This window comes from Pagrus pagrus (genome assembly GCF_965226575.1).
Source record: "Pagrus pagrus genome assembly, chromosome: 14".
Classification (NCBI taxonomy): domain Eukaryota; kingdom Metazoa; phylum Chordata; class Actinopteri; order Spariformes; family Sparidae; genus Pagrus; species Pagrus pagrus.
Genome location: NC_140198.1, coordinates 23466105 through 23490239, shown reverse-complemented (window position 1 = coordinate 23490239; position 24135 = coordinate 23466105). Strand labels below are relative to the sequence as shown.

The window sequence follows — 24135 nt, the reverse complement described above, 5'->3', positions numbered from 1 at the left end:
TACTGTAACCGGTTGGCCATTTTGTCTTTAAATGCCTCACTTTGCCTCTGCAATGCTTAGGGACCATGTTATTGTTGCAGATGTTACAGCACAGCCAGCTTTACTTTGTGTTGTAATGGAGGGCAAAGGGAGAGAGTCAGAGAAAGGTGAGGACTACTGGGACTGCAGGTGTTCATCATTGAGGTTATTTTTACACCAGCCTAGTCAAACAGGTGGCCAGATAATGACTGGCATAAAACCAAGGGGGAGCACCCCCTATCCGGTGCATTCCTCTGACCTGGCCTCCACAAAAGGACACTTTACGCACCACCTTGATTGAAATGGCTTTCTAACAAAGCAGTCTGTGTAGCTGCTGCTGCTGTGTCAGTATCGACTTTGTCTGGAGCTATATTGGTGTTGGTGACATTTCTTATATTCTCACATCACCTCCGGTGTGGCCAAAGGCTCTGTCTAACCTTTGAGGCGCCGAGTGGTGGCCCACTGGAAGAGCAGCAGCCAGCTCACCTGACCTTTATGAGTGCTTTCAAAGAGCCCCCCCCTCCCAACACACACACACACACACACACACACACACACACACACACACACACCCCAACCCTCTCTCCAGCCAGCTCTCAGTCTGCTGGCTCCTCTAGACCCGGTGTCTGGTGCTGACATGCTGGATCTGCTGCTGTCCTCGGCTCCCAAGAGAGCTGTCTGGCTTCTGCAGCCTGTCTCTACGTATATTCTTGCAGACTAGGATGGCAGACTAGGAGTAGACAGTGCAACCTGACTTCCAGACAGTGGAGATAGATAGTTTTACTGCAGATAGGTCAGGGACTCCTCTCTGGTGGGCTTTGCCCCGTATCACTGATACTCTGAGTGAGAGAACAAAATCCTCTCAAACTTATGAAAGAAAGTTTCCTCACAGTCACCTTTAAATTCACATAAACTGGAATAACAAAAACACTGAAGATCATCTTCCACATGAAGCACAGTTTCTGTATCCTCACAGTAGAGCCAGGCCACTGTAAAACATCCTGCCTCCATCACATATGTTTAGGTGTTTGATAACTACATTAAAGGATCATATATGATGCTGATATATCAATATAGTTTTTTTTTTTTTTTTGGTATTGGTCGCACTCTTCCTCATAGTGTTAACAGTGTTATATGTGTGTGATCGGTGCTTTTGTTATTCAGTTGAAATGTCCGTGTAGGCTTAGATGAAGGTGACCTCCAGTCCAGGTCCCTGAGAGGGATGAATAGAAAAATCCACAATAGTAATACCAGAAGTCACGCAGCCTGCTTTATGAGTGCACTTCTTGCCGGTGTTGACAGCTTCATTAGGCCCTCGCTGAGTGATTAAATGCATCATGACTCCAACTTGCATCCATAAAACAATATTATTCTATATATATATATATAGGTATATATATATTATATCACTTCCGTGGAGTAAAAGTTAGCTCATTCTACGATAGATATTCTTTTCCTTACTGATTGGCTCAGTTCATGCACAGAAGTGAACCACAACAGCTTCACTTCCCAATCTGTGTATGAATATACAAACTGTTGTTTGTACAGAGGCTGGGGATTAAAGCCGGATGCCTCTTCTGAAAGGTGCCTTAATCCTGCTCCCAGCTTGCAGATTAGAAGCCCCCGCTTTTTTGAAGATTTTAGTCAATATCAGCTCCTTCCCCAGGCATGTAAACACATTTCAACACTGATTAGCTCGGAAACATTGCTTTGGACCCCCCAGAAATACAGCCCTCCTGAGATATCAAAGGCATTACCGCATCCATGTATGCATGCGTGTGTCGTCTCTCGGGGCAGCGCGGCGGAGCCTGCGTTAATGCTGGAATATCTGCCGCTTCATAGCCCACTAGCGCGTAGTCGTCTCTGACAGATGGCCGGAGGAGATGTGAAATCTGAGCAGGCAGAGAGGGGTGGGATGTCTGTTGTGGCATTATGGTTTGTCTCATGTTATCTCCCTTTTGCCGTGACCCGGGCGCTTCACGCATGGAGCACGGCAGATTGAGATGTAAAAGCACAGAGAGCAACACAGCGGAGGAGGGAGGAGTGACCGGCCTCACCTTGACAGTTTAGCGGAAGCTGCTAAAATACATATTTTTGCAATTCATCTCCCCAGCTGCAGGGTCGATGGGTGTGTACGCACGTGTGCGCCCGACTGCGTGCCACTCTGCAGGGCAGCGAGGTGTGTGAGGAGCTGATGACAGATGGTCATCATCACCGTCAGCGACATATCTGTCAGCGTGTCCTCGTCTCCACCTCTCTCATCCTATGATGAAAGGAGGCCTGTTTTTCTCCCTGTGATCGTCTTCTTTTTTTAAGATATATGAGGATGGACTCGAGGTCACAGAAGATCAGACATGATAAGGGCGACCTGTCTTGTCTCAGCCCTCCACCAATCAATCAGTCAATCGGCCAACCAGTTTCTCTTTCACGGTCCCCTCTGTTTGACATTCTCGCCCAGTCTTTCTATCACTTAGTCTGCTACAGTTTCTGCTCTCAGTCAGTCAATATCTGTGCCAGACTAATCTTGTCCTCATCTGTTTGGCCTGTAGTTTTTGTCTGCACATGCAGCTCCAATATTAGGTTTTTTGCATTTTTCAGTGGAAGCCATTACTGAGAAAATCCTGTGAAAACAGGGCTTTCTGTAGCTTGACCTTGATTCGCTGGAAGCTATCCGTCCTCTAGCATTAGTGAGTGACTGTGTGTCTCGTCAATATGAAGAGAATGTCTCCTTATCCTGACAGGCAGTGGACCTGGACCGGACTGTGGGGAGAAAATCAACAGAGAGGCCTGAAAATATTGTGAAAAAATGACAAAACCTTCCCTAATCACTCTCCTGTGGTGCAGCATCAGAAAGCATTCCTGATCCGTCAGCAATCTGTGGTTTGGTCCCAGCGGACTCCTCCTCCTCCATCCCCCATCTCCAGAGTAGAAATATACAGTATGTTCACATTAGGAATGCAGAGGGGGAAGAAGGCGCAGTGCACAATCCTGTTTCTTTGCTGTGAATGAACTATGAGGGCTGAGAGAGCAGAATGTGAGCAGAGAGGTAGATTTTGTGTGTGTGTGTCTTATCTTGGTGAGGAGAAGGGTAGTGTGTGACAGGCGACACAGTGTACTACCTCCGTACAGCCTCCCCCAGTGACACTTGTTCTCTCATATCTGTGTCTGGTCTATTATTGTCATCAGCCAGCTGCAGGGCCTGAGTCTAGATATCACCAGCCGACATCTCTAATTGGGGCACGCATGCAAATTACACCCATGTTTATTCTTATAGACGATTACATCCACAAGCATCCAGCCGTGAAATAGAAAGCTTTACGCTTCAAGGTCAAGCTTTCTGACTCCGGAGGATTTCAGTGGACATCACAAACACTTGACCATTGCACATTATTATGCCCTGAGGGGCTGCTTCTACAGAAATACCCACATGCACTAGACAAACATTTTTACCATCACAATCAAATAAATGATTGTTGCAGCTACATTCAAGCGGCGGCCTCCTGATTTCAAGAGTCACACGGTGCAGAACAGACTTTAATGGACTGACATTTTGCCCTGTGTGTTTTTTTCTCTTCTCGGAGATGAATTGAAGCCTCCGCTGTGTGCTCGATTTATAAAAGCGCTACTGTCCAAATTAATTTGAAATGGAATGTCGGGGTTGCCTTGGAGACACGCTGAGTCGGAAGCCTGCCATTGTAACTCACCTGAGCCGGCGCAGGAAAGGCCGTCTCTGCATTTTGGGAAATGAAATAGTCGTTTCATTGTGGGCTGCAGTGAAGAGGGGGAATGATGAAGGGGAGTAGTTAGAATTTGTCTTTGCGATTGATTTGTCAAGGCCTAGGCCGTGTGTATTAACACCCCCCTGCTGGATTTTACAAACAGAACAGAAGTGCTTCTTACTGTGGGATCCCACGTCCACACAGTCTGCAGAAGTGAGATGAGTTTTAGTTATTTTACACTACAAATGTCAGTTTTTCTCTATTTTTCTCTATGTTCTTCTGATATGGTTGAAGTGGGTTTCAGCGACATTTCAATCAGAAAAACCAGGCAGTCGTTTGTTTGGTCAATGCCTGGTCAGTCACGATTATTTTCATTCATCAGTTCATCTGACCATTATATTTCAATTAACTAACACATTTTTTGGTCTCAGTGAACAATGTCTCTTTGATAATAATTAATAAGGATGATCACATGATTTTCCTTTACCGTTGTTTAAGGACAGAGAGAGAAATAGAAAGAAAAGAAGAATGCTCTTCACCTGTTATGTATATTCTTTACATGTCTGTGACATATTCTACAGATATAGACATTGAAACTCTCGTACAACAGAGTCCACAGAACAGTTTCAGTTCTATTTTGGCTAAGGACAAATAGATGAGACTGGCAGTCTCTAGATGATGCGACAACTGCAGCCTTGCGTGAGACCCTGGTGAGCCGCTCTGCTCACACCGGCTGTGTGGCTTCTGTAACTTGTTTACATGGGCACCGAAATGAAAAGCAAGACGTTCCACCATGCACACACGCCGCGCAGGATTAGTTAGGTTAGTCATGAATCTGCACGTTGTAGAGAAATAGCTGAAATGTTTGAAACTATTAACAGGTGATCATTTTGCAAGACATGCTGCCGCTTTACGACGTGTGTATGTATTTTTCTAGGCATCCATTGTTTTCCCTGTATTTGTCTGTGGCCCAACCGGTACATGAGGTCTCCAAACTAACGTAAATGAAAGTGTAGTTGTTGACGTTATTTTAGATGAATAAGGTGTAAACACTCATGATTTAAGTTAAAAGGACAAGTAAATTGTCTGTAAGCAAGGGCGTGATGCAGGCGTTTTCTTCTCAGAGGGTGTTGTAAACAAACATGTTGATTGGTCTATAGAATTCATTTGAAAATGGTCAGCAGAAATGTTGAATACACATCATTTGTAGTTAAAGATCTAAAAGTTGCAGACACATGCAGTTCTTTAGAAAGGTGTAAACAGTAATTTGGGCTACACACGTGCTGATCAAGGAGGTTTTGACTAATGAATCATACAGCTCACATTCTAATTAGCTTATTGTTGCTGTCTTCTTTCTCACTGCAGTACTTTTCCTCACTATTCTCTCAGGCTTTTCTGCAAAAGAAACAAAAAAACACAACTTTCCTCTAATTAAGAGAAAATGCAAGTTCAGCTTGTTAGACACACAAGCGTCACTGTAATCCTTCTACAGCTGATGTTCCAGATGTCTCGGTGCTGGTGCAGCCTTACCTCGGCTTGCTGAGCATCCTCCTGTGTGTAGCTGTATCCATCTTACTGGCTTGTCACACTGTTATCTAATTAACTATCTACCAAGGCAGAGCCACTAGCGCTGTTGGCTTTAGCTGTGACAGTCATCGCTTGATTTTAAAAAGCTTTGTTTAATCTTCTCCCGTCAGTATAAATCCAACAATGCAGCGAAGAGCAATACATCTTTTTCTCTGAAGGTGTTTCATCGGGAAAAAAATGCTCTTACTCTCCCTTTGAGACACTTTTTTTTCCAATAAACTGGCCTTTTCATCCTTTTCCCATTCAATTGCTCCATCTTCTGTAGCAGCCCGCAACAACCCATCTTTTCTCTTCACTCTTCTCTCTCATGTGTGGTCATTGTCTCGTTTAGCACACACTATTCTTACCCTTTCTTTTCTTTATCCGCGGCAGTCTGGTGGAACGCCGTGATACAGCGTGTCGTGCTTGTTCAACTTTGTATCCGTAGCCTGTCGGTGTACTGATCCTCAGCCCTCGTGGCCCTGACCTGCCTAATACCCACTGTTATCCCCCTCTTTCTTCTTTTTTTGTGCGTCGAGCTGTCCTCACATGAAAGTTGGGGAAGGGAAAACTGCATCTGATTAGCGTGCAGGCTCATGGCTCGAGAGCCCCTCGGCTGACAGCCGTGAATGCCATGACTCAGAGGACAAGCCAACAGCTCATGCCTCCTTTGCGGTCTGATTCACCCACGGAGCGGGGCGGCAGCGGCCGTCGGTGGATCTGTGCGTGCCTGTAATGAAATGAATATCAATTCAATAATTACTGGATTGCAGGATTAAATCCATATTCATGCCGATATGATGGTTGATTTAAGCTTGATAGATCCATTGTTATGATTAGAGAAAAGATCATTAAATTAATGTACCTTGAAACTGAAACAAGTACATTCCCTCTTTGACACTTCATACAGTAGAAGCATTTTTTTTTTTTTTTGCAGGTACACTCCTTTGCAGACACCACAGCTTGACATTCATTATTTGATTACCATAGCAACCAGTGCACAGATATAATTATGGCTATTATTATAACTTTTAGTATGAGTACAGTGATAAATGACGGTTATAATCCAACCCTTTAATTATTCCTCTCCTCCATCAAGCCAGAGCTGAATTCAATTTTTCAAACCACTTGATTATCTGATTGTCTTTTTTTTTTTGACAAACACGAAGATATTTTCTTTTCTCTAAACATGTTGGCAGTAGTGGTAGCCAGCAAAGCGCTTACTCAGTGCCTTCACAGACTGTCTGGTGATAAATGGCGTGTAGTTGCCCTTGTCGAACCCAAAATCCACCACCATTCTTTGCTTTGCTGCTACCTCCCACTATTTTAAGCCTTCGCTGTGGAGCTGTGATGGAACTGGAGGTTCATTGTTGTCCAGGATAACTCGTATGGCTGAGATTACAGAGCCATCTGTGAAGATTATATACTGTATATATTACTGCATGTACAGGGTCTGTTGGAGGTGTGATATAATTGTTTTGAGGGCTCATAGAGCGTTTTGTCCAGCCCCACTCCCCCTTCATTCTTTCTATCACACAACTACTGTTGTGATTCTATGTTTAGTTTTAATCAATGACAAACCTTAAAGTTAAAAAAGGTCAAAGTCCGTACCGACAGAAGCTCCTCTTGCTCTTAAAGCACCTCACCAGTAGTCTTGCTTTTTCTTTCGTGACTTTGTGACATCACACTACATCTCTGAGTCACGCATTTGCATAATTTATGCCTTGTGGCTAGTTTGGCATGTAAGAATTAATTTAGCACAGCTGCTCTGTTGTTGTTAGTGGTGCTGGGTCAGGCGTGTGTGAGCTGACCAATCAGAGGAGACTGGGTGTTCAGGAGGGCGGTCCTTAAAGAGACAGGAGCTAAAACATTTCAGAGGGGGAGTTTAGTGCTGTTGTACTGGACAGTATGACACTGATGCTTTCTGTGAGCACCATAGCATGTTAACCAGTAGTAACCCAAAATAAAATTATGAACCTGAAAATAAGCATTATACAGTTTGTCTCATGTAAACATTATGGGCAACACTTTAGGATAACCATCATTAATGAATTATAAATGTACAGTTAATTAACTTTAGTTACTAGTTATTCCACTCTTGACAAACAATGAAATGCTTTATAAACCTTGTAAAGGTAAGTAAATATCAGTCGCAACTTTATAATGGCCATCCAAATAAAGCATTTAATAACCATTTACAAAGTATTATAAATATCATTTGCAACCTTTCCATTAAATTGTTACTCTGATCAAAATTCAGTTTTTATTTACTTTGTCACAGCTGGTTTTGACCAAGCTGACCACATCAGTCTGGAAATGTCAACATAATTGCTGAATTCTTTGCATTTATTTTGCTGAATGTTTCTATAGGCTATGGTAATGCAAGCTGTTTTTTTCTAACAGTACACTACAAAAGACCAAAGTGTATTTACTGGATATTATTAAATCTCGTAAACATCTAATTAGTGGGTGCAGGAAGTAGTGCTGCACATGGAGGTGGCACACAAGGCTGTAGCTATAAATAAGAATGTGGCATCTCAGTCAACATGCCAGATTTAATAAGGACTGAAATGCATTGTTGGCTATGCTCCATTTAGAGTCATACGCTTTCTGCCAGCAGCAGATGCGCGTATTAAAATCTTACCAGTCTGCGAGGAAATGAAGCCGTGGATGTGTCTGCTGTCAACCAGAGGCAGGAAGGAAGAGGCAGAGGTCCCAATCTGAACGTTTCTCTTCCATTTGAAACCTTAAAAAAAGTGACTGTATATGAGTTTTCATCTGTGAGCTTTCATCTGGGCCTCGGACTTAGAGCAGGTTACCACTGGCTGAGATCAAACAGACAGGTTCAGCCAGGCTGGCCACATAGGTCTGTGGATGTTGGCCGGTTGGCAAGTTGGTCGGCCCACCATTTTGGTCCAGGCTCAAATATCTTTGGATATGCTGTTGGATAGATTGCCATGAAATTTGGAGCAGATATTTTTAAGTTCCCCTGAGGAATTAAATAACTTTGATCCAATATTTTGGTTTATGACAAATACTTTGAAAACTTTCCCATCAACCTCAGCTGTATTTACTGTTTAATTAGTATGCTTAGCCTGCTAGCATGTTAGTTAATTGAAGATGTAAACTTTGGAAATAATGTACAAACATCAGTATGTTAGCAAAGTCATTGGGGGCATGTTACCATGCTGATGTTAGCACTTGACTCAGAGAAGCACTGTGGCTAAGATCAGTCACACACAGCTGCTGACATAGCTGTGCACTCAGGAGAGAAAATAACAGGTCAGGGTCAAAATGATATTTTAATTATCATATCATTAATCGCAACAAGAAATGTTTCATGAATCAAAATGTTAAGACACACTGTTTTCATTTTTAACTGTCCTTTTCTTGCATATTTAACAGGCACTTGAAACTGAATCATATGTGAGCAGCATTTAAAATGAAGGAAACAAATGCCCTCACACTGTATTAAAGGAAGTGGAGAACTGCGTACACTTTTTACCTTGTCAGAATAAATTAGCTGTAGTAGTTGCAGTTCATATTCGCCACTGTTTACTTTCTCAATGATACACAGTACATTTGACACCGTGTAAGAAACTGCAGTGAATCTGCTTCAAAGACGTTAATCTAAGTGGATACAGCATAAAATGTCTTCGAGAGTCAATAAAGCAGCTTGGAGTGTCCTTTTACATCCCAGCTGTTATCATTTTAGATGTAAAAGTGCTCTTTGAAGCAACACAGAAGCAGAACCAATAAACACAGCCAGGTTTCTGTTGGCCTTGTGCTTTCTTCATCTGTCCTTGCCTCTCTTCAGTCGGGGTGAGTGTGTAGGAAATGTTTATCTATCATTTCTTCTCTTAATTAGCTACAAGGTCGTGCAGTACATTGGATCATTCACGCCTCATGGGATATTATTTCTACCACTCAACAATTAAGACTAAGATTGTAAAAATTGTGAAGAGAGAATTCACCTGAAAAGGAAAATTCAGTCATTATCTACTAGACCTCATGCTGAATGAAGGTCAGGCTTCTGGAGACTAGATTTACACACTTTAATGTTTATTTTTCTGTATTTATTTTTTCTCTGGTAGTTTTCTTACATTTTAAAAACAAGTCCCCGTCTACTTCAGTTGTGTAGGCGAATGCTACAACGCTGTTTTCCAGGCGAAGCTCCAGAAATGTTTTGTGGATTACAAAACCTCAACTGCTATGTGCATCAGGATGGTTAGATACTGTGATAACTGAATTTAGTTTTTTGGGTGAACTTGTCCTTTAAGTATATAAATCAAGATTTTTATTCAAGCAAGCAATGACCTGACGGTGATCAGGTCATCATGCTGATTACTGCAGCTCCAAACTGCTAATTTGGCGCCGATCGAGAAACGTCGTGAATCGTTTTCTCTCAATTTTCTTTTAAACTGTTAGAAACATTCAGGTCGGAACATTTGAACTAAAACCAAAAAAAAGGGTGTTAGCTGGTAGGGAACTAATAACAAAATCATTTGGTTCATTCGCCCGGAGCTAAGTGACAGAGAGCCTGAGTCCCCAGTGTAATTAGCCAGAGGTTTGAGCAGCCTGCACGATTTTTGTTATTCACAAAGCTGTGACAGCAGCAGAGGGCCGCTGGCTGCTGGTGATTACAATCCTGGAAAGTTGTCGGCAACAAACCTGTATTTAGTCTCAGCCCTTTGGCTGCTCTGAGCAAAACAATTCCTCTGTAAACTCCCGACAAGTTTCATTCCTTTGGGAAATGAAAAGGGGCATTGTCTGAAAGTTTGAGAGATTTCCTTGTTGTTTTGCTGTTACTGGTAGAAGGTGGTTGTTATGTGGGATTAAAGCGGATGCTGCATTTAGCAGAAGTGAAGGTGTTTTTGTGCAGTAGTCTCAGAGGCATGTCCCTGCAGTCCAGGGGTGTTTGCAGTCAGGGAGCGAGCGTCTGCCGGTAACTGACAGGCATCACTTTGTATCAGGAAGCTGATCGCTCTGCGCTCCAGAGTGCTGTGTCAATTAGGTAGCAGCAGCACAGGCAGGTGGAAAAGAGGACAGCCTCATTTCTGTGCCGCAGCAGTCTGGAGATTGGCTCTCAGATTGCTGCAGGCACTGACTCTATTCAGCCTAGTCTCTCTTTGACGGGCTCAATCAGCCATACGGAGCAGGCAGGTGGATAAGAGAGAGATTTCATCCATATCAACACCATGTCTTCAAAGCTTACAGTGTTAACACATGATTAAATAGGTGGAGCACTGTGGAGTATTGTGGAACTTCTTCACTGAAGGTTTAAATAGCTGACTGGAAGCTGATTTACGAAGGCCACCTGTGAGGACGGCGCGTTTGTGTTTCCTGAACACTAAGTGTGCGTTCCCCCACAGTCCATGGTGTAACCCTGACCACACCTCAGTGACACTTTGAAGAGGAACCTCTGACGATTTAAAGCAGCCCTTTACCCCGAACACTCTGGTTGTACTAACTTTTTAAATTAGATTTTTCTTTGAAGCTGACTGTGCAGCGGATGTTGTAAGATGTTAGCGCTCCAGCAGCATCGCCTCTTTCAGAAAACCCACATCGAAACTTTCCAGTTCTGTCTGAGCCAGAAGTTGCGCTTCGTTTTTGATCATTATCATGCAAATCAGTGATAATTTCATGTAAATATTTATGGATGAATAACTGTAGCTGATGGGTTTTTATGAAGTTATGATTAATCTTTGGGGAATAATAGCTCATAAAGAGGAAAATATGTGAAATAAGAATAATGACATTGGGAACTGAGTCAAATTTGCAAGAACACATCAGCCTCGTGCACAGAGGCGCTCTCTGGTACGTTGATGAGCTACTTCAAGCTTCGCATGTGTGCCGGACGTTTAATATATTCCATAATGTATGGCGGGTAATCTGCAGATGACATTCCCAGCGTGAGAAAGAGAAAGGTCAAGAAAGAGGTCACAGATGAGGAAATTGCTCTTATCTCTCTCCTTGAATAGAAGATTTTGTTGAAAATTCCACTGTTCAATCTCGGCTGTCCTCTGAGTACGATGAGTCACACGGAGGAGTTTGACTGAAGTTTTGGGGACATCATTTCATCCCAGTGGGACCAACTTGCACTTTAGAAAGAAAGTGCCTCCTTCTCAAAATGAAATAAGATGACAAACTGAGTTTGAAAAGAGGTATTTTGTCGCAGATAGACTTTCAGTTCGCTCTCAGAAGCACTCCCTGGCAGTATCAGAAAAACTGCTTTGTGGGCTAAAAGAACATTGAAGCTTATAGAAGCAAAACAAAGGCCGCAGCAGCTGATGAAACCTGAAATGCAACTTGTGATGTATCTGCTGAATAAGCAAGGACACCCGATAGAGGCTGAATCCATTAATACATCCAACATGGAGGATACTGGAGGGATATCACAGAAAAGAATGACCTTTTTGTTTTGGGACTTATTTCGGTTTGATCTCCAGCCCATATATGTCTTTGAGAGGAGTCAGACTGAACTTGTGATGAGATCGGTTCTCGTTAATGTAAAGTGTACTGCAGACACAGAGGACTTATTATTCTGTAATTGAAGGGGCTGGATGGCAGATATAGAGAAGGCTGAGTGTGAAATGCTGTAGAGAAATCATACGTTTCACACCGTGTTCTTGCTTGTCAGAACCTGACAATGGGACCTGACTGGCTACAGTTAAGTTGGAGATTCTGGTGTGTTACACTAGTAGCAGCTAATGTAGCCTTGAGCTAGTAGCCTCAAACAGAGATGAGGAGCAGGCTACAGATTTCACTTCTTTACAATAAACTTAATCTTTGAATGATTTAAACTCAAATGTTTACATATCGCACCTTAATAAATTTACAAAGCACTTCATTGTTTGTTTACTGTGAAATAATTATAAACAAAGCTTCATTAACAATAAATTTACTATCTATTAATGACGGTTAATCTAAAGTGTTACCGTTCCCTCTTCTCCAGGATTCGTTGAAAAAAGTGTTTGCACAGAGGCTGATGTGTTGAGCCGTGCAGCGCACCGACAGGCGGGGAGTGACTCAGACATGCAGACCTGAAACCATCTCTCCCCTGCCAGTGACCCCACTAATCGCATCAGAAGCAGTCCTGTGCTAATCATTTCTCCCCTGAGACACGGCACATGGCAGCACCGTTGAGTTTCGGAGTTCGGGCAGAGCGAATGTAGCTGCGCCATGAGCCAGCTGGAGCAGATGTAAACCTGCCGAAGAGCCGAGGAGGGATTTGAAAAAAAAAAAAGGCACAGTTTGAACCCTGGGGAGCGAGGCAGGGCAAACTGTTCAGAGCCCTGTTCTGAGGTGGCACATGCTCTGCTGAACTGTGTGCCAGGATGAGCCCAGATGTCACACTGAAGGCAGCATCTCTGTCTCCCTCTGAGGTGACTCGCGCTGTTCTCTGCATGTTGAAAATAGGACGGGGGTGGTTTATTTCTGTCACGCTCTGTCTCTGAGGTTGCCAAGATATTTCGCCACTCAAGGCCAAACATTTTCAGCTGCCTCCTCGCCTCTCATTAGTTCAAAGTATGTTGATGTCTGCTTTTTTTCATCATCCTGTTTGTGTTGGTTCCAAACGATGCAAAGAGTGGCTCTTCACATGAAAGTGCGGAGCTCTGCATCAGAGAGGCGAGGCGTTTGCGGGTCTAAATGCTATCGCTGGAGTTCTTCAGCGCCGCAGCATCAGCCGGGCTCCAGCAGCTAGTCCCTCCTCTGCTCGAGCCCTCTCCTGCTCCCCGATAGAGTAGAAATCTCTCTCAACTACAACTGAAGCTGCACTCTTATTTCACTCTGCGCTGTAGCTCCCAAAGCACCAACAGAAAAGTAAGTGAAGCACTTACCAGACACTACTCATACTCAGTCTAACCCCATGTCTCTTTAATAAAGTCTCTCTGTGCCTGGACATGAATTTACCAAATTTAAAAGCAGCTGCTGTGTGGAAAATGCGCCAACATGTCAGCTGAAGTCTATCTCTCTTGTTGTATTTAGTATGGTCTCTTTGTAGCGGGCGGCGAAGGCTTTGGTAAACAGCAGCAAATAAGAAATTACATGCGCCGAAACTTTTGATCCCCCGTTTGAACTTCAAACAAGGCCACTGTGCAAATCTTCCCTCTTTTCTATTACCATTCCTCAGACCTCCGCTCCTCATTTCGCATGCACCTTCCATCCGAGTACGATTAAAAAAAAAAAAAAAGAGACAGAAAAAGTTGAGGCTGCTTGTTTCCCCGGCACCCAGCAGCAATTCAACGTGCCTGGAATGAAGACAGCTGACCTTGGGTGAGCTAAACACATCCTCTGGGTGCCAAAGTGCTAAAAACAAAACACAAGCTTCCAGCCAAGGGGCAGATTATTTTGGTGGAAAAGGTGTGATTGAAAGCGGGAGATAGGAGACAGACGGAGAGAGGGAACTTTCGTGAATGCTGTTGGTGAGAAGAGATACAGTGACATGTACACACAAAGTTTATCCAGGAGAAAATGTCTCTTTTCACCGGGGGAACTTTTTCCTTTTTTTTTATTTTTTAGAGATGGCCACCAAGGATGTTTTTCAGCTCCTCTCTGCCTCTCTCAGTCAAGGTCAGGCCCCCTGTTACTGCCACCCTACAATCATAGTTGAGGTGCAGCCACCGCTGAGTGAGATCCAATCATCGGAGCCTTTGTGCACAACACAGAGTGAGCCGGGGCGCTGTGAGAGAGGGGCGAAGGGTTAGAGAGGGAGAGAGAGTCGGCTTTTAGAGAGGAAAGTGGCTCCAAGCAGACCGGTCCCACCTCTCCGCTTTTCTCCGCAGACTGTAGCAGGAGAGATGGAATCCACTTAAACAAGCCAAGGAATTTCTGCAGCACAAAATAAATAGAAGCACGCTGTCGCCTACGTGTGTTTTTCCACAAAGTGCAGTCTGTTGTGCAGACAGAAGTCAGTCTCTGAATACAAGAATTTTCGTCAGAAGAATTTTCATCTTCTGACGCTCTTCTAGTCATACGTACCAGGCTTCATCTGCACTATTTACAATAACAGGACTAAATGTACAGATGGCTGTACATATGTTCTGCACTCAAAGTACCCTGCTGTGTAGATTTACCTTGTAAAAAAGCTGCAATATGTTCGTATATCAGAGAAAGAAACATGCTGTAAAGAACAAGCTGCACATTTTATACCATTTGTGAGGGAGCTGGTGAAGAATTAGTCCTGCTATCCTGAAAGTCTTCCCTCATCTATACAGCTGAGAATGACCAATGACATTTATAAGTGCTAATGTGTCGATGCAAAGCTGCAGTGTTTCATCCACTAACTGGTTTATAGACAGAAATACAGCATTTCATGCCTGCATTTACTTTTATATTCACTGCAATCAAACAAGACTAATCGTCGAACGCATCGCCAACAGTCCTGTGAGGCTGGCTGAGCCCAACGCTAACATCAGTTTCATAACATAATGTTCACATTGACAGTGTGAACATGCAACAAAATAGCAGGTATTATTTTTCTACCATCTTTTTTAGCTTATCATTTAGCTTAGTTTAGAATGTTATACAAATGCTTGACAGATATGGTGCGTTTCATTCGAAGTCATAAATCAGAATTTCCGAGTTCCCAGGCGGCACAAGATGGCTGCTTCGCAAATCAGCAGCTGTGGAAGCTGTTAATCAGCACTTATGTCTTATTTGGGTCTCATCAAATCAGTCTTGCAAACAGTTCTGTCTAACTTCTATGTATGGACGCGTTGCTTTGGTGTTTGTGTGCCTAAAATACCACGTAATGCCTTGTTGATCTGGTATTGTAAACAATTGCTAACGACCTCTAACGCTGGAACTGGTACTCCAAATACAATGCGTTTCCATCCACTACTGCTTTGTGAATATTAGAGTAAGAAGGTTGGTGGTGCTAATTCTTCAGACAGGTGCCATTCAATCGATGCAGAGGAAGAGGACATAATGAGATCACTTGATTTAAAAAGTCTTTTGGAAAACCATGTGGAGAACATATGAATTATGCTATTTATGTTTGCTTGATTTTAGAGGGTTACAATATCTTTATTGATACTTTGAAACACATCTGTACCAAGTGTTAATTGCATGATTGTTTATGTATATAGACTTTCAAGTAAGATGTTGTCACAGTAAAGAAGCAGATTTTTATCATCAATACAAATCTATGTCAGTGATATGTAATCGACCTGCTTCTTGCTTTAATTAAGGAGTTCCTGAGGTCAGGTCCTTGTGTACATTTGCTTCTAATGATGACGTAGGCAGTCAACTGGTAATCTATCCATCCAGAGAGGACGACAAGCAAGAAATTCAATTATCCCAACCGATTGCAGCTCACGGGGACTACAGAGTATTGTACCAATGATGTCCTTTACTTTTGTTAATGATATATTTTGATAAAATCCCCCATGTGGGAAAAAAAAATTCAAATTGCTATAATCACACTGTGGCTCAAGTCCAGGCAGTCCCCCCTCTAATGTCTCATTAGCCTAATGCAACATTAGAGTCCTAATGAGAGTACGATTTTTTTTTTCAGCGTGGCCACGGTGAATGTTATCCTCATTAACTGAGCTTTAAGTGCGTGATCCATGGACTGTGTGCATCAGATGAGTCAGCCCTGTGTGGGCACACAGCCACCGTGTCACTGAGCGATAATGATGCCTGAATAAAAAAAACCTTCAAAATGTAGTGAAAACTGGCACCTCACCCACCAGGATTGTGCCTTTTTTCTACGCTCCGGGCTTGTTTTGTTGTACATGGTGTGATGTCAGCAGAAGATGGGGCTGCAGTGCCGACACAGCAGAGGCCTCCAGTCAAGCAGGCAGCGCAGGAAACCACGGGCAGAGGTTAAGATCAGACGGCAGGAAGCGTCCTCTCTCGCTCGATGTCTCTTTTGTTTCTAGCACCAGTCAGCGTCTTTGATTTCAAACCGGAATATTGAATGTTCAAGTGCACATTATCTCTTTGTGATTTGAAATGACTGATGGTGTCACTTAGCGCATGTGTCTAAACAACTTCACTCAGCATAATGACTAATTACAGACAGCGTTTGTCGGGATGTGACAGTCTTACACGCCCTCGCAATAATAGCAGAAAAGGTTGGTGCCACCATTAATACAGTCGCTCCAGATAACCTTCAGTCCCTGTAGAGGACTCGCACACAATTAACTGTGTGCCGCTGCCTTATCAGCTCACTGACAACTCCCCCCTTTCTGCTCTGATTTTTTTTTCATTACACAATTAAATGATTTAGTTGTCTTAACTTGAAAGAGAACAGATTTTTATGCGCCCCCCTCCTCTCCCCTCCAGGGGACAAAAGGACTGACTGTGGAATGATGCATTAGTATAATGAGATGACTCGATATTTACAGCGTGGTTTAACACAGGCTGGAGCTCGGCCCCGCAGCTTTTGACTCTCACATCTGGCGATGTAGAGATTTTCATTTGAGATGGGAGGGTCCTTTCCCGCAGATTTTCCGATGATATCTTAATTTTATCTCAGCTCATTACTGCTGAATTTCAAACAGCTTCTCACGCTCGGTTGGGTAAATGCGTGCGGTGTAAGTGGTGGGGTTTGTTACCAGGAACGACCCAGCGGCCAAGACATGGTGTCCAGCACAAATGGGATTAGCGATGGTCCTCCCCTCTGGCTGTTAGATCCAGACCTGAGCACTCCCAGCCAATGACCGCCTGGCCTAATTAGAGGAAAGACAGACACAGGAAGTGTTGTTTCTGTTCTGACATTTCTGCTTAATGAGTAGAAAAGAAGCTCATGTTAATTGACTTCCTTCCAATCTCATACAGAGGCCCTCCTGCCTACCTGAATGTCATTTTGAAGGACTACGGAGAGCTTGCCGCCATATAATCTTCTCCGGAGTTGTTTTTTGACGAGCGCTTGCAGATGAGAGATTGCTGTCATGGAATATCAAGCGCTGATTTAGTGTATAATAGATTCAGAGATGATGCCTCCTGCTGTCCTGCCACCTGTTCTGTCAGCCGAGAGCCGTGTCGCTATACGCACAGATCCACGGCTCGTTTACCCGCTCCCAGCACTTCGAAAACAAGCACATCCCCATTAACCAGTCAAAGACTTCCAGAACCGGCTCCAGCAGTGAGAACCGCCTGCCTATACGGCGCAAGCTGCTCGCACACTCACTACAATGAGATGAAATGCGCCGGGTAGTTCTGGAAGTTTGTCCATCCCGGCCTCGGTGTCACCCCGTCTCCGCTCCTCCACGTGTGACAGTGATGAAGTGCCTCCGCTGGGCCGTTTTGGCTGCTCAGTGAAAAATGAAGCCATTAGCTGTACAGGGAGAGGACCGGCGCCGGGCAGCCGAGGCTCGTGGGCACGTGAAGGCCTGCATGTTCTACACCGGCCTCAACAGGACAATCCATCTTAATCAGAGCCCGGTCCATGCAGCACTTGTACCGGACGACTTTTTATTCAGAAGAATGACACGCTCATCACTCCATCAGTAAACGAGCCAGAAACAGAAAGGTCAAGCAAGTCAGAAACAAAGAATGCATTCAGTGGCGATACAATAAGTCAGTCAAGTTATATTAAAGACGAATCAATACTTCAGTACACTTTCTCCTGTCACCTGTTGTGTTGTGAGAGACTTCAGCCTCCGTGTCCTTAAGATAGTTAGCGTCCTTCACTCTCATCCTCCTTTGGCTCCGTAGCTGGATGTATTGTATACAGCGTTAGGGGTCAAGCACTACAGAGGTAACCTGTTACAGCAACATTGCTTTCGGCAGTATAGGAGTAATATAACACATTTTCTAATCGGATTTGCAGTAATATTGTTAGTTACTACGTCCAGTAATGCTTTGCCGTCTGAAACAAAGTGTTTATAGCTGTTTCAACCTGGAGACCGGTGTAAGCTTGTTCGAAGCAGCTCATAACAGTATTAATATTTTAAGTTTTGTCATCCAGTTCATTTGAAGAATTCAAATTTACAGATTGACAGACAGAAATGGTCCTCTTTGTGTCCATTCCTCCTCCTTTAGTCTGTAAGTCCGACGATCAAAAGAATCAAAAAGGGTTTGCATTAAATGAATCCTGTGAAGTCCATCACTCACTGTCCGTCACCTTTGTTCGTCCAACGAAAAAAAACCTTCTTTCGACAAGATACATATTTTCTATTCTTCCTGTTCAGTGTTGTTGGGTGTGTTTGCTTTTGTTCTGTTACTGCCTTCAACATGAAGGTATCTCCACCCATTTCTGTTTAGTTTTCACCCCAGGACACCCCAGTTTGGAAAGCAAATTGGCTCTTTGATACTGTGTATTATTGAACGAGCTATTATTGGCTATCAATAAATCAATCACCCACAATTGGAGCAAATTATTCTCCCTTTACTATAAAGGTAGATAGCTGGGTTACATGGGAGCCAAGCTATTTCAATGCGTTCTGAAGAAGTCCCACCTCACAGACTGCTTTAGGGCCTGTTTTTACACTGACATGAAACACGAAAGTAACACAGAGCAGTGTAGTCAGTAACAAATGATAGCAACAAGTAATGTGTAATACTGTACATTACATTTTGGAAGTAACTTGCCCAACCCTGCTGGTATATGACCCTTATGTTCACCTTCGATTGGGTCCAGGAGATGAGAGCGTTTCAAACTCTTCCTCTCTCCCCCTAACCTTCCTCCAGGCACTACTGGGCTGTTGACTCATGCAGCAGAAGATGCTGCCAGCGCTGTCGCTGGCAATGCACGTCTACATGTACTCAAGATCCAAAGTGTGTGTGTGCATGAGTGTACAGTATGTTGAAGTGTATGAATGTTAGCAAAGGGTACTGTTCAGCTCAGACAGAAACGCTGCAGCCTGTCCAAAAGTATTAACGTCTCAGCTCACCTATCAGTGTGCGTTGTCAACTCTGAATCATTGTGGCTTATTGTTCATCCGAGTTTGTTGTTGCACGGACTGAATTTGTGTGTGTATCAGTTGGCAGCTTTCTGCTTGTCAAACTGGGGTTCAGGGAGCATAAAGGGGCCTTCGGGGGGCTGTACACTGTCCTGAAAGTGAAGAATAATTTATACTCTGCTGAATGTAGTCGTAGTAGTAGCACTAGATAGAATTCAGTAATAAATCCTCCTTATCTGTGTCTCCACAGAGTTCTGTAATCATGTACGATGCTGCGAGGGTGCCGTCTCCCAAAGATGGTGCAAACGGGGTGGCCCAGCCCGTGGTCCCCGGAGCAGGAGCCGGAACAGCCGCAGGACCAGGAGGGCCGACGCCGGCCGCAGCCCTACAAGCCAAAGCCGAGGACGGACAGCCGGGTACGGAGGAGGAGGAGGAGGAGGAGCCCAAAGCTGAGCCTGTCCTGGTGAAGAAGCCACACAGAGAGATTCTGGACCATGAGAGGAAGAGGAGAGTGGAGCTCAAATGTATGGAGCTGCAGGAGATGATGGAGGAGCAGGGGTGAGTAGAACCATTGACCACAATGGGCCTCGCACTTAAAGCAGTTATAATCAATATTTTAGAACGGACGTAAAACTTGTTCAGCGTTTGTTTGTGCATCCCATCGCCATGTCTTACTGTATATGACACAGGACACTAAAGATGAGACAACTATAAAGAACAATGTGTGGCGTAGCATTGCCAAACACCCAGGCTGTCAGTATAGTGAGTGGCTATAGTTTACCTTTGGATAGAGTTGGTAGCATGGCAACAGTGTCATAGCAGGTTTGGCTGACGTAAGCTAGCAGGATAATGTTAACGTCGTATTGATCAAATATGAGAGGCACTCTGTGTAGCTGTTTTCCACATTGACTCACATAAGAGGCTGGATCAAACATATCAGAGCACTCACTTTATACGACCGCTCCAGTGTACAAATCCAATCAAACCTTTTTTAACAAGTGCCGCAATTTAGCATTGCTGCCGGGTTTTTTTCTTCTTCTTTTTTAAAGATATTTTCGGGGCTTTTAAGCCTTTTTAGTTTATTTGTCATGTCCCCAGTTTATGAAGGCCCTCTTATGTGTTTGGCCACACAAAGCAGCTACTTTCAGTGAAGAAGCTCTTCCACCCACGTTACATTATGGAGCATTTAGAAGCTGAATATCCAGATATTTCCCTCAGGAGTTGGTAGAGGGCAAAAACTGAGCTAAGTGAATGTTGGACTGACATTTCCCAGGTGAAACAACTCCAAATAAATGAAGATATTAACTGCAGAGAAAGAGTTATAATGCCTTGATCTGAGTAAAATTGTAGTTTGAGTGTGATACGAAAATTAATCAATCAAAGAAATCAAAACAAAACAAAAACAACCCCGTTGCTTTAGCACAACATTTTCACTCTTTATATCAGAATTATAGGAATTATTTCTGCCACAGCACAATGCTGATTGCGTTGGAAGCAGTATTCATATTTTCTAATTGTTTCAAGTCCTCTAATACAATACTGACACTGCTACATCTGTTATGTTTTGCTCTGCGGGGACTTGAAGCTCCGGAGTGTGAAATATGTCTTTTTATTCTGTAACACTCTCTGAATGAAACTTGCCTGAACACAGATCTTATTGGATCTTCTTGCCAATTTGGGGCCATTGATTTTGCTAAAGATCAAATCTCGCAAATGCGTAGCTGCCGGTGCACAGTCGGCTCTTGTCGAGTCAAAAACAAGCAGTTTGTGCACTTCAGAGATTTTAATGAATCAGTTGCATGAGTAATCCTCGCCTAAAAAAGCAACAGAGTTTTTGGACAGAGTGCAAACATGTTTTCACATGAAGTACAGTGTGTATTAAACAAAAAAACTCAGCAAGCGAGTAGGCACTCGAGTTGCGCTGGATATTTGATGTCAAGTGACGTTAGCGTTTCCAGTGGAACAGTAGTTGTTTATCTTTTCTTAACAATTCAGTTATTGTGGAGCTGTTTGGAGTGCGAGCCATGAAAGCACTCTCTGTGTAGTAGAGCGCTTGACATTGACAGCTGTGTACCTGTAGGGGCGTTCATAAGTTCACAAGCTGCAGCAAAACATTACATTCAAAATCTGTTTCATGCCAAAAGTCATTTTCGTTGCAATATTGGGAAATAAAATGGAAAACAAGCCCCTGCAGAGGAGTGCAGTCAGCATAAGGGGCTGCAGTGCATAGTGCTGTGATTTGATGATGCGGCCGTTTTTAGCAGCATGGTATGGAAATGAGGAGGGATCAGGATGAAATCATCATCAGAAGTTGTGCTAGCTGCCATCGACGTACGCAAATGACCAATAATGTCATCGCTTTTCAAAATGCATTCATGTACGATCCTTGCAGGATGATAATTTTGTGGTGGACAGAAATTAAACTCATGTCGTTATGAGGGAGGCTGCTCCGGTCCTGCTGGAATAAGAAACAACTCTATATTAAGGACTCTACAGGGAGCGCTTTGGCACAGACCTCGGTGCTTCCTGCTTGGCCAGTAGCCCCGTTTAACATAATTGGCAACGCTCACAATCAGCTACCTGGTGAAGGATCGTGTCCTTGTCACTATTCTAGTGGCTCCTGTGGAGAAGCAGGAGGGAAGCAAGGTAAAAAGACCCGTGACTGTGTGTATCAGGGGATTCTACACTGTCCCCTGTAGAAACTGTAGCTGCATTTACATCTACATGTAGCAATGGTAAAGACTGTGAGAAAAAAAGTGGGGTAACTTTAGGTGTAGTTGCTTTAAATAGAGACAGAAACGTGGCCGTTAAAAACAGAACCGATCTGTGGTCCATTCAACTTTTTGGTTTTAGATCTTGAAAGATTTAAGGATTGCTGATTGCCTCGATGGTCGAAAAGCCGTTCAAACCAGAAAATCAAATATTGTTCCCAGGACATGATGTGGGTTTATCTTCAAAATTGTGTTAACAGGCAAGTGAATGATAAATCAATGAATTTTCTTAATAAAGTTGGGGAAAAGACACATTCTTCTACTGTTACATGTCAGATTAGACGTGTCATAGTGAGTAGAACCACTTTGCACATTTCCAAAAAGTTTAAATGCTTTGGGGATCACTTTATTCAGCATGTAAACACACCAGTTTGAATCTCTACTATATTGTCCGTTGTCCAAAGCTAGCGGGAGATATTGGTGACAAAAACCGCACTATGCTGGGAATTTGGCCTTGTGCTAGTGAGAAGAAGAGGTAAAAACTTCAGAAACATCTCATGGTTAAAAAAAAGAAAGAAAAAAAGCTCTTTTCATTATCAGAATTCAATCTTTTGAGCAGAATCTGTTCATGCGTGTGTTGCTCGGTAAAACATGAAAGTGATGTGGTTTGAGCAGGTAGCAGAAACAATCCTGGTAATCCCCAGAGCCACGGCTGCACCATGTAGCTTCCGCATGAATTACGTGATACAAATTTTACTTCACAGATGAAAATGCCAGACACACACACAAACAAACACACACACGTACAACATTTCCATGGTTCAAATATGGTGATACATGTAGATTAATACATCTGCAGCGGCGGTTTTTGCTTCACAATCTTGTATATGTCACGGAGGCGACATTACTCATCCGTGATGTTGTTACAGCCAACACTTGAACTTTGTATTAATGGCCTTATCCTCAAGTAATGGTTATTAGCGAGGGTTGCCATAGAGACAGTGAGCGTAGTGCACAAAGTAGTCTGTTTCATTAGCATGATATGTGTCCTCCAGCCCAAAGTTAGGAAGGGATCAGCGTGTGCTGACGCCGTGGCCATGAAAATTGTAGTGACTGCAGTCAGCCCTAATCCAAAGACTCAAGGCTTCTCTCAGGCTGATCTGCAAACACACACACACACACACACACACACACACACACACACACACTGCTGCTTGAATAACCACAGCTCGCAGGCAAACTCCAGGCTAGCTGAGACTGTAATTAATGACGAGCTCTGTGATCCTACGTCGGTACAGAGAAAATTCACTTTCCCACTGATACCTCATGACATTTCATTCACATCACACCCGTCACTTATAAAAAGGCGGCTAATCCTCGATACATTAGGGGAGAGTGATTTAATTAAATAAAGGGCAGGCTAATTAGTGAGGAGTTGTTGTTTTTTCGTCGTTCGGTTTTCAAATTTTAAAAAAAGTGTATCTTCATTAATTTCTGCTTCCTCCTCTCTGCTGATTGTAACATTAGAGTATGAAGGTGAATTAAATCAATGCTCCTGTGGGGGTTTTGAGTAAGTCGGAGATGGATTAGACTTCCCTTTACTTACACTCATTTTTCTACCCTTCTCTGAGCCTGGCTGGGCTCGTCAGGCAGTAGAGCCTCATTAAGACTGCAGGCTAATGGTGGATCTACAACAGATTGATGTAGCTGAAAGGAAAGTGCTGGACTTTACCACCCAAAAAAAAAAAAAAAAGAGGGGGGGGGGGTGCACTGCAGCCATCTGTCAAGGCTCATCCTCTGCCTTGGAGTAGTTGTTCCTGGTTTGAGCCCAATGTAAAAGAGTGCTACAGTGTAGTGGCAGGCAGCAGCTTGGCTAATGATGACAGAATACAAGAAGACCCACGCTGACCGGCTCCACTCACTCGTCAGACTGCACAGGCTCGCTGGCAGACAGCGGCACTTGAAGGACGGCGACCGCTTCGGCTGAGTGTTAAAGCCCTGTCTGGATGGACACGAGTCATCTTGTTAAACTATAATAAAAGGAGGATCTCATTTGCCAGCTTGGCGCGGCGCAGCTCCCCGTGCCTCTCCAATTTCTAATGTTCCTCTTTAAATTAGAGAGTGTGTGTGTGCATGTGAGCAGGATTAAGGGATAGAGCCGAGGATGAAACACAGGGATAGAGAGAGAGAGCAATGCCAGGCATTAGACACAATTAAAATGGTGGCTGGAGTCTGTTTTCATTTGTTGTGGGTTTAAGCCAGCGGGCT

The 24135-nt window shown here is 43.6% G+C and overlaps 1 protein-coding gene across 2 annotated transcripts in view; it reads left to right on the top strand.

Annotated features, from left to right (window-relative positions):
* Positions 1 to 24135, top strand: part of srrm3 (serine/arginine repetitive matrix 3) — an 80846-nt gene that overhangs the window by 19962 nt on the left and 36749 nt on the right. For both annotated transcript variants that reach the window (XM_084372893.1, XM_084372892.1), the window contains exon 2: positions 19407 to 19714. In XM_084372893.1, the coding sequence (XP_084229019.1) occupies positions 19419 to 19714 (296 nt within the window). In that variant the 5' untranslated portion in view covers positions 19407 to 19418. The remainder of the gene's footprint in view (positions 1 to 19406; positions 19715 to 24135) is intronic.